Consider the following 11,580-nt stretch of genomic DNA (forward strand, 5'->3'; position numbering starts at 1 on the left):
GAAAAAGGTGACTTGATTTAATGATATTTATTGTTTTTTTTTTATAATATACATATATGTATTAAGTGACCCATGTAAACGCCTTCCCAACCTTATCTGAAAAAAAATTGGCACAATATTTTTTCTGATATGCGATAAATCCTTAATATTTACCAACCATTGAAGCACAAGCTAGTATATTGTCCAAAATACAAACGTGCATTGTATTGAGGAAACAGGATTGTAAATAGGTTTTTGAGCTCTTTTTCCTATTATGCTGTAGATTAACATTAGAATAATATAATACTATGATTACTAACCAAATTAAATTAAATTGTAAAATAGAAAATGATCAGTAGATCAGTAGCTATTAAAATAGATATAAGATGTATTGTGAACATAATTTCGTAATAATAAAAAGCATTTAAAAATCAAAAAAAAAAAAGTGAATTCAGTTTGATGACAAATAAAACATTTAAGCTCTTCTTTCGGTGTTATTTAAATATAAATATTATAAAATTTTATACTGTGCCTCATCTAGAGCTTGTTATGCCTCCCCAAAAGTAGAATTTTGCTTTGTGCCTCCCTTGAGAGGGTCTGGGCCTCCCAAGGGAGCCATGTGAACACAGGTTGAGAAATGTAGCTCTAGGCGACTCTACGCCCTGATTAGTCCTTTGAGTGTTGACGTCTTTTCTGTTGAAAGCCCGCCACGCTAAAAATTTCGCTAACATTTCCAACTAGAACTATTTAGAAATCCAATAGAAAGCAGGTATAACAATTGTAGCTAATCCAAACAAACCTTAAATCACTACCACCGAGGATTTCTAGTTTTGTAAAGGTGTGTTTAGACTCTCTAATATATCTTGTAACAATATAAAACAAACAAAATAAGTCTATTAATGAATGTATTCTTCCAAAACTAGTTCCATCTTCTTCACTGTTGTTAAAATGTAATGCTCACAATCTAAAATACTCAGCAGCTAGGGATTTCCATATTAATTCTACTATATGGTTATAAATTCAGAAATCAGGTGTAAACCTGTCATTATAAACATTGACACGGATTACACGACCCATGTTCAATGCATTTTTATCAATGCTACCTGGAAAGGCTTAGCAGGTAGTGTTCTTGTTTATTTTTTGCATACTCAAAAAAAACAAGGCCTATCGGCGTATTTCAGGACCTGTTGGCAAAACGCCAATCGGCGTTGGTCAGCATTCAAAGGGATAAAGGAGAAAAATAAAACACTTTAAATATATTAAATGAAACTTGATATATATATATATATATATATATTTTATATTGACAACAATTCATATAATAATTTTTTAATAATACATTTAGTTTCAAAATAAATATATATATATGTATGTTTATACTACTATATATGGATACACATTTATATTTTGTATTCTACACAATTCAATTTTAAATGTATGTATGAATGTACACCCGTCCCTCGATTTACGGAATTCATTCGTTCTACGAAACACTGCGTAAAAGGTCATACCGAAAAAAAGCTTGTATAAAGCAACCATTTCTCCAGTGTGTAATTTAATAGCATAATTTACATTCGTAGCACTGTTACAGTGTTAAAACGTTTTAGTGCATTTGCGCAAAACCCCGCGTAACCGAGGGACAAGGTGTACATACATACATACCAATTGATTATGTGACTTAATATAAGCTTTTTTTATAAAGCAGACACAGCAATGCTCATTGATTTTATAATATATCGCTATAAAAAAATAAACATTTTGTAAATAAATTATTATAATATATAGCCCGAAGAAGATTTAGAATCATGTGAACTACCGAGTAAGCATAACGAATCGAAGTATACACTAAAATATGAATAATAAGATGGCCAAATCATGTTTAACGATGCAATTAGAGAGGTGTCTGATTTGAGTGCACGTACAGACGTTATGCATACAGCTGAACGATTATACGATTTTAAATGTATACCAAATAAAAGCGCATACATTCGATAGCTTCACGTAGTCTGCCTTTTAATTTGCATCTTATAAATACATAGCAATAATAGCCACCTTAGGTTTTAATAACTTAAAAAAATGCATTTAAATAAAAGGATAAAATACAGGCAATGCCACTATTTAAAACACAAGGCCGATGAACACAATTTCTACATTTAATCTAAGCTAATTGTGTACGCTTACTGCATTTGGGGGATTCGTAATAATTGGCATCGGGCGTTCTATTGAGTACATTATCACCACTATTTGAAATGCCAGTGGGGCTTTCGGGTTAGCAAACATGGAGGAGATGTGCTTAAATGCAACTGGAGCTGTATTAATGTACATATTGTCTTTAGATTCCAGCACGTTGGATAGAGTTTGATCTGAACCACTAGAATTGTAATCTGAATCAATTGCTTGTGTAGGATTTGAGGACATTCAAAATCAAAGAAGTCAAAATGAGCCTATTAGGAGAAAGCTTTGTACGGTCGACATTTATTCGAAGGCTTTAGCTTATTGGGATTGTGTCTATTTGCGTTAATTAGGCGTTCCCAATTTTTAATTTCCTGTTTTAGAACTTCTTGAGTATTGAGTAATCCCGAAATGGTAAAAAACCAAATGCAGTAAAAACGTAACTTACGAATGGAAATGTTTTACCCAAAGTTAAACTGGTTAAATATAATAAAATATCAATACAATAATCAGTGACGTAACATTAATGGTAAAGGCGGTGCAGTGCAACTGCATCAGATTCCTTTTCGGAAGCGAAGAGAATAACTTATTTTTCTACATAGTTGTAATGTACATATAATGAAAAAAATTATAATCAATTGATACTAAACAACAGTATGTCCAAAGATTCTTCGAAACAGCTGAAGATCCGGTACTATTCTATTCAAATAGTTGTTAAAAATTGGAGTATTTGTGCTCTTTCTTTGAAAGTTGCATTAAAAAAGCCATGAAAACATTATGTAGATACAAATCGTTATACATTACATAGTCAAAAGTTAAAATCTAATTGTATATAATTCTTTTAACAATACAAAAAAATATAAACAAGAATTTAGAGCGTACAAGTACGGTAAATTTCTCTTTCATACTCGTACTCTCCGAATATATTCATTAAAATATAAAATAAATTCAATTTCATTTAATATATATAGCTTAAAATTAATTGTTATTGTTACATTCTTTAAAATAATTTGATGCATTCATAAAAATGACATACAAAATGTTGTAAAATTGAACTATGGCCCCGATTAATGATACGTCACTGCCTTATTATATATATATAAATGTATACAAATACAAAGATTGGTTTCACCTTTCTGCAACCCGAATCAATCAATCAACAAGGGAATGCATTACAACTTAATGGATAAAACTTCGATTATTATATAATAATATAAACGTAATACATGAGCACGATCGATCACGCTTACTCGTCGTTGGAACGGCATTCACTTCAGGTACGGCGTATTTTAGACATAATATATTGTTTGCTTGTTGGATTCCTTTACGGTTAGAATGATTGTATTGTCATTGTGAATATTACGACTTGAACGATTCGCGTCCACCGTGGCCCAAAATCATCACACCGGAAAAACACGGCCTACGTCTCAAATTGACATGCCGTCGATTCGAATGTGCACAATTTGCGCATTCGAAGATGACCATGAATATGACAACGGTGAACCGTTATACATAGTTAGAATACGACGTGCATTAAAAAACATGTAGAGCTTCAAGGGTGCGAAAAATTCATATAGGAATGCATACTGAGTTTGATTTCACATAAAATCTATACAATATAGTGTGTAATACATTTATTATTCAACTATTTAACTAATAGATACCCTTCTGGGTTAGGTTAGGTGAGTTGCTTAGACTATTTTACTGGGCGTTAGGTTAGAATAGACTCGGGAAGTAAGACAGAACCATAAAATATCTATCGACATTCGATGGATTTTGCGGTGCGGTGCTTCTATTATATAATACATAGTTTTGAATTAAATATATTTTAAATATATATATATAAGCGTATCTTGGTAAATATTCTAAAAATTGTCTCGGATGATTCATACATATTTTTTCTAAAGTGTTCTAAAGGTAAGATAGACTTGGAGCAACAACTAAACAACCTTATTATATAATCAAGAAAATTTCTACTTCAACGGCATTATCGCCGTTGATAACTATCAGGGGACACTTTAGACACTAAACATTATATATGTGTAACTTAGAGCTAAGACCCATGGGCTGCATTCGATGACGAATCAATAACCAGACTGACGAAGGTATCCAGCCGTGCTTGTGTAGTGCCAACCTCGTATATATGTACATAACTGTATTTATGGTGTCGTCAATACCATAATAAAATTTCTTTATCTGACAAATACAAATATATATGTAGAATGAATAAAATCATTTTATATTTTGTGTTTTTATATACTGGGCGTATGTAATGTTTCTTTCTTATTTATGAGACGTGCTATGGTGTCGGTTTGACCGACAGGTTCGTTATTTTTATGTTAAATTGTGACTCCACCTTCATCGTTACACTAAATTAGCGGGTCATTTACTTCTTAGACGTATCATGGCGCTCTTTAACCTTCCTCTACATGTCTATTAGTATCGTTTTTAGTGGTGATCCCCATTTTTTTTTTTGATATTTTCAAAATCTCTGTTTATAAGAATTATAATTTAATATTTTTTTTTATTTATTTAATATATATCAATAATTATTTAGATTATTTAACATTTATTAGAAGAAAATTTTGATTTCTTTGAGAATATATATGTATTTATATATATGTTTTTGGAAAACCTTTAATTACCAAAACTTATTTTATATATTAAATTCTTTTATATTAAAAGCTCTCATTTAGTTTGGCATCCGAACGTCGTTCGTCGTGGTGTCCAGTTGGGTCACTCCGATCTTCGAAATTTCGGCCAATTATTATGTATGCATGTACTTTTTGCATGAGATTTCTCATCTTTCAATTTTGATAATGAAAAGGAGGTTATCGGTGAAGGAAGAAGTTGGATGTTTTGTAATAGATACATATGTGTATATAAGGAAAGTAATATAAATAAAAAAATTTAAAGCATCACGACATGTTTAAGAAGCATTACAGATATTTCATATATAATTCATATTAAGATAGTAAAATTTTTTTTTTTGGATTTTTTGACTAATCTCTAACACCCGGAGTACACATTCTTAATAATTAAGATGACGTTACATAGCTGAAAAGTTAGCGTGTATCCACGCGCAAGATAGAGACAAGCTAGCTAAACTTTGGGTTTTTGCCAATACATAATTGCTAAGCAAATGTAAGCGCAAAGATGTGAAAACTCATTTTTTTTTTGTCTTACATACTAAACACATTAATATCTTCAAAAGGGAATATATAGTTTGAATTATCTAATAGATCTAATAGACAACAAGGAAATATTATGATGTTTAACAATTACTTGTACACACATAGATTAAAAGTGATATATTAATACAATGATATTTAAATCAGGTATATATATATATATATATATGTCTACTTTTTATATGCAAATAATTCATAAATACATTGATCCAATCATAAAAGCACACCAACTGCACTCAGACCCATGTCTAGAATGATTATATTTTAAAATACACACGCATGTACATACGTGTGTGCGTATATATATATATATATATATATATATATATATATATAATAATTTTCTATCAAAATTATACAATCGAGATCAATCAACTGAATTATCATCAATGACATAATAAAGAAACACATATTTATTTCTTAGAATTTGGTTTTGACTTGTCTTCATTTTGTACCTATAAGAGAGTAAGAATGTCATATGCTGCGGTCAATGTAATCATTGAGATATTAGTAAGTTAGGTTAGGTTTGACTAAAAATGAATAACAATACAAATTATTATTCTTAATCACGCTTACAATGTCACATCGACCGGAACACACATATATAAGTGCTTACATGCTAAATATCTAAGTTTTAAATATACGAGTCTGAGTGGATGCAAATGAAAAATTTTTTAACACAAATCGGTCTTATCCTTGGCCAAGCCGAGTTTCTGAAAAATAAAAAAAATGCGATTACAATATGCAATTATAGTATATAGTTTGTGATTAATTCATTTTATGAACGAGAATATGAACAATATTAAACTTATAAATATTCGTGCAATGTACCTTAACTCCAGGTGTGCATTTTACCCGATGAGAACAAACCTGATTGAGTCCAAATACATTGGGATTGGACATGCCCTGTGGCATTGGCAGAGAACGTGCCAGTTGAGAATACTCAATATCCATATGTCTGATGAACGGACTGTTCAGAGCCGCGCGAGCCGCATCTGAATCCTCATCATCGAAAGCCTGAAGTAGCATTTCCACAGTGTGGACTTCTGGGGCTTCGCAATAGTTGCCCCATTCCTTGAAAGCCTTCTCGGCAGCGACGCAATCTCCCCTGGCCAACTGGACCAAGACAAGTGCGACAGTCAGACGGCCGATGGCTTGGAAAGCTTCATTCAATTGTTGGCATCCAATTTCACGACGAAGAGCGTCGGCAGCTTGATCAAACCTGTCCGGAAACGTAATTTTTTTTTAAATATTTTGGTTAAATTTGGCTCGAGCAGCGCCGGCTAATATACCCGTATGTTTGAAAATATGTACACGATTAGAAATATATGAAAAAAAATTTATGTACAAGTATAAATCCATAGATGTCTCTATGGATTAATTAATTATTGATTTCGTGTTGTTCAGCCTCTCGAAATGCAACGATTTATGTAATAAAAATGCTGCAATGTTAGTAATAAATTGTCTCGGAAGGTATCTCTATGTGAAAATAAAATAAAATGTATCCGGTATTTCGAATGATTTCCGGAAGAATGCACTGAAGAGTGGCGCAGTTTCGAGACATCCGCTTCTTTGTTAAATTCCATTGCGTTAGTTCTTATTGAGCGGCTTTGAAAGTGTGGATGTCTCGAGAGTGCGGACTCTCACGAGTGCATTTGTCCGGTCGCCATTTTGAATGTATACGTACATTCGCAATTTCACCAAGATGCGAGCTGCCTTGCTGATATATTCAGCAGCTTGACGGCTTCCGTCCTCAATCTGAAACAGAAGAAAAGAGCTTATAGCTATCGATAGGTATATAATGCCGATTATGTACAAATTGAACAATGACCATGACGACATCGGCTGCGTGTTGAAACAACTGCAGAGCCACCTCTGGATGGTTATGCTCTAGTATCTTGGCAGCCTTGTCCAGAACGCTGGCACCCGCATCCAAAGATCCATGCTGCTGGTAGAGGCTACAAGCGTCCTCAGCCAGCTTTTGAATCTCCCTCGGATTGCCGGAATCCTTGCATAGAATTACCGTCTGATCGAGGCTCTTGGCGGCATGGAACAACGACTTGTTCTCCTTGTAGCAATTGGACGCCCTGATCAGACAATCCTTGGCCTTCTCGATGGACCTGCCGACTCTGAAGCAAGTCGCTGCAAACCCAAAATTACACCCGTTATACATATTTACCGTTTGACCCGAAGCCGACAATATAAATAAACACATTGAAAGTACCAGCTTTGCTGAATTCATCGGCGGCGGAATCATAATCAGGTCTCCATTTTATCAGAGACGTCTTCAAGCTGCAACAAATGTTCATTTCGTAAAGTTTCGTGTTAATCTATATATGCATATACATATGTAACAATTTGGCTGTAAACCCTTCAACCCGTTGTATCTCCATACATGTTCCAACATTGAACAATAAAAAGCAAATTGTGAATATTGTTTGGTTAAATAAAAACACGACAGATCGCACCATCTACGTACATATATGTACATTATTATACGCACTGCTAAATTTTATATGTGTATATGTAATAGTCGTAATTTTTCGCCAAGACAATCATTGATATCATATTCAAAGTGAAGTTACATACATGTATTGTAAAAGATGTACGATGCTTAGAATACCACGCATAAGCTGGAGAACAAAGCGAAGATAAAAGAAGTTTCTCCGAAATTCTAAGTAATTATATCTAAGCATGCTTAAAAGGAAAACGTAATAGATACGGCTAATGCCCATACTCTTTCCTATATGGAAAATGAATTGATGTTTTCTGCATTAAGTTGCTCCTAACAAGCGAGAAGACAAAGGATTGGAGAATAAAGGGAACGTCAGAAAATGTCTAGACGTGGTTGTGAAAGGTGAGTGGAGAGTCAAAAGTGATACCCAAATCAAATATAGATTCCACACGCGTCAACAAGGCGGATCCAATGGAATATCCGCGAAATTTGGGTTATTGCGCAATTATTAATATTGAGTTCGAGATCAGTTTGAAGAAGAGAGGCTCGCCTCTCATCCTTGACCGGAAAGAATTATTTGACGCCATCAGCAATTAAGAGACATGATGCATCGGTTAACACTCTGGGGAGGCTATTTACCAGAACGGTGAAAAGTGGAATATGTAACTTCCGGAGAAAAATATAACTACACATGCATACGTACATATGTAGTCAATCCATAATCGAATATAAATTGGAATTTCGCTGCGATTACAATTGGCATCGTAAGTACTTCGCAGTGAGTATATATATATATATATATATATATATATATATATATATATATATATATATATATATATATATATATATGTATATAGCGATACCTAGTGAATGCGTAATCGATTATGAATTCACTAAAATGTCAAATGTAATTATAATTTCATTGTAAGCATTCGCATACACATTGAAATGTAAGTATGAGATATACGTTTGTACAAATACGAAGTCTTTGTGTGAAACATACAAAGACATTCTATTGAGAGGATTCATTTCATTCTTCACGTTTCATTTATTGGCGTAATATTTTGTATTTCATATAAGAAATCGATATATATATGTATGTGGTTTTTTTTTTTTTAACAGCTTTGATATACATAAGCTTCAGTAAGAAGCTTTTCTACAATAATGTTTTGTAATGATAGAACCCCCTCAGAATGTATGCCAGTTCAAAGAATTGTGATATTTTTTATAAGGCAAAAAAATATTTACCGACATACATATATTGTATAACAGGAATGCGACGCAAAATAAATTCGTTTATAATATGTTTTTTAAAATAAACGTTCGAATTGATAGAAACAATGAAAAATCATGTGTAAAACAGTGTGAAATGTTAAATAATTGTAATAAACACAGTGTAGTTATTTTTAATACCAAACCAATGTTGATCTCAGGAAACTGAAGTTCATATTGTTGAAAAGACAAGTTAGATAAGATAGTTTTACCCTCTTGGATCATAGATTACGGTTTTATTGAACATGGAGATAAAAATCGCTGTGGCTTTTGCTCTAAAATTATTTTCTATTAGAAATTATTGCTAATAGAACATTGATGAAAGAAAATGAATGATTTCTCAACGTTAAAGGGTGACTGAAAATTAACCGAATGCATTATTAAGATTCATGAAAGCCCTTAACAACGTTAGTTTTGATTTTTTTTTATTTAATTAACCAACTTTCGAAAACATTTTTTGATGGGAAATTTTTTAAATCGACTCTGTTGAAAATTGCGTCAAAGATTACAGCGAAAATGAATTTTTTTTAAGACAATTCAAGAAATAGAGCTCAGCATAAATACAGATTATAATAAAAGCCTTGTAAAAATGAGTGAAATTTCGTTTTTTTTTTTATATATTTAATAAACATATGTAATTATATTATATGTACCTAAATAGGAATCAAAAACACGCTAGGAATCAAAAACACAAAAATTCGCATTTCAAATATTATTTGCCAAGTATATATGTCAATTTTTGATAAAATTTAAACCAATAAGCTTTTTAATTCATTTAACATATGCGAATGTGATTTTGATTAAAAATAATATGTACATTTGGGTGCAAATATATTATATATGTAATTCTGCATTATGCTTGGTTTAAATTTTATCAACAATTAAATAAAAAAAACACATATAAAACGCATGTATAGGTAAATAAAAAAACCAATATTATTTTTTGGGACTATTACAAATCCATTTTTGTATAAAAATTTTAAGCACAGATTAAAAGCACAATAAAAAGTGTACAATTGATTTAAGATCAGCAAAACAGGTTTAATTCCTCTCTGAAAAAAAATACATTTTTGGATTTGCCAACTTTATAATGTACATATGTGAATATAAAAAAATTGAAAATGAGTTTTGTTCGATGCGAAGAGACCTACCTTTTCGTCCTCAAAAATTCATTGCGAATAGCTAGAAAATAATACATTTATTCCAAATGGTAAAAAAAGGGGAATGATGTACATAAATGTGAGCATATATATGAATGATAATGTTCAAAATGTGTAAAAAAACATGTAATAAAAAAGATGAGAAAAAATACGCGAATAATAAAGAGGCGAAATAACGCGCTAAAAGTGCATTTAGAATAAAATGTTCGCTTTAAAAAAATAGGGCTTATGGTCGAAAAAACATAATATGTTTAGTCGCGAATCGTCCCGTCTGTCAAGTGATTCGCGGAGTGAGCGTAGAGAGGGAATGTTGGATGATTGTTGGGCTGTTCGATTTGATGAGTTTGGATATGAGCTCGCTTCGTCTTCGATATTATGAGTGATCACCTTCGTTTTGCGAGCCTGAGGTGCTCTTCACCTTCACGTATCTTCTCCGCCATGGTCACAATCAATACTGAGCCTGAACGTCAGCTGAGGCCGACAGTCGATACGACACAGAGTAGACATGCGCAAGCCCCTCCACTTTGTTCCATTCCCACTCTATCGCTTTTGGTCGTAAGACTTGCGCACATCGAGGCTATGTCAGACTTTTGGTTTTCGACTTTGGGAGGGATGGCGGAGGCGGGGGTCGAATTATAACGGTCTGGCTTAATTCCGTTCTTTTTGAGATATACTAAAGTATTGATCGTCTTTGTCAAAGTACACGTGTAATGAATATTAGCCGCAACCGGGGGTACACAGCCTTCAGATTCCCCTTTCAACGAGATTATATATTTTTCCTAGGTGACCGTGAAAAAGTCGAGAATATTCGTTAGTAGCAACGGTTAGTATATATATATCAGTGGCCGGTCTCCGTGACGAGCCGGAATGCTAAATGACAGAAAACGCAAATATCGGAAGGCAAAGATCGAAAATCGAAAGATCTTAAGTCGAAAGATCAAAAAAAAAGGGTGCATGGTAAACAGTACATACTCACGTACATACTCACTTAAGATCGAAAATCGAAAGATCTTAAGTCGAAAGATCAAAAAAAAGGGTGCATGGTAAACAGTACATACTCACTTAAGATCGAAAATCGAAAGATCTTAAGTCAAAAGATCAAAAAAAAGGGTGCATGGTAAACAGTGCATGATCACTTAATTTGGAACAAGAGGAACAGGCTTTTCCTCCCGTATTAATGTGCGCGCGCAAGTTAAGTGAGTATGTACCGTTTACCATGCACCTTTTTTTTTTGATCTTTCAACTTAAGATCTTTCGATTTTCGATCTTTGCCTTCCGATATTTGTGTTTTCTGTAATTTACCATTCTGGCTCGTCACGTAGACCCATCAGTGGCGTGCGGTAAAAGT

General features: G+C 32.9%; 1 protein-coding gene across 1 annotated transcript; it reads right to left on the bottom strand.

Annotated features, from left to right (window-relative positions):
* Positions 1-5,332: 5,332 nt before the first annotated feature.
* LOC143922672 (gamma-soluble NSF attachment protein-like) lies at positions 5,333-10,725 on the bottom strand. The gene is made up of 6 exons (XM_077446005.1): positions 10,620-10,725; positions 7,567-7,634; positions 7,174-7,484; positions 7,030-7,100; positions 6,213-6,564; positions 5,333-6,055 (listed from the first exon to the last, which is right to left on the bottom strand). The coding sequence occupies exons 1-6, from the start codon at positions 10,670-10,672 to the stop codon at positions 6,017-6,019; spliced, it is 894 nt and encodes a 297-aa protein (XP_077302131.1). The 5' UTR covers positions 10,673-10,725; the 3' UTR covers positions 5,333-6,016.
* Between the last annotated feature and the right edge of the window lie 855 nt (positions 10,726-11,580).

The sequence above is a fragment of the Arctopsyche grandis genome, chromosome 2 (genome assembly GCF_051622035.1).
Source record: "Arctopsyche grandis isolate Sample6627 chromosome 2, ASM5162203v2, whole genome shotgun sequence".
Lineage (NCBI taxonomy): Eukaryota > Metazoa > Arthropoda > Insecta > Trichoptera > Hydropsychidae > Arctopsyche > Arctopsyche grandis.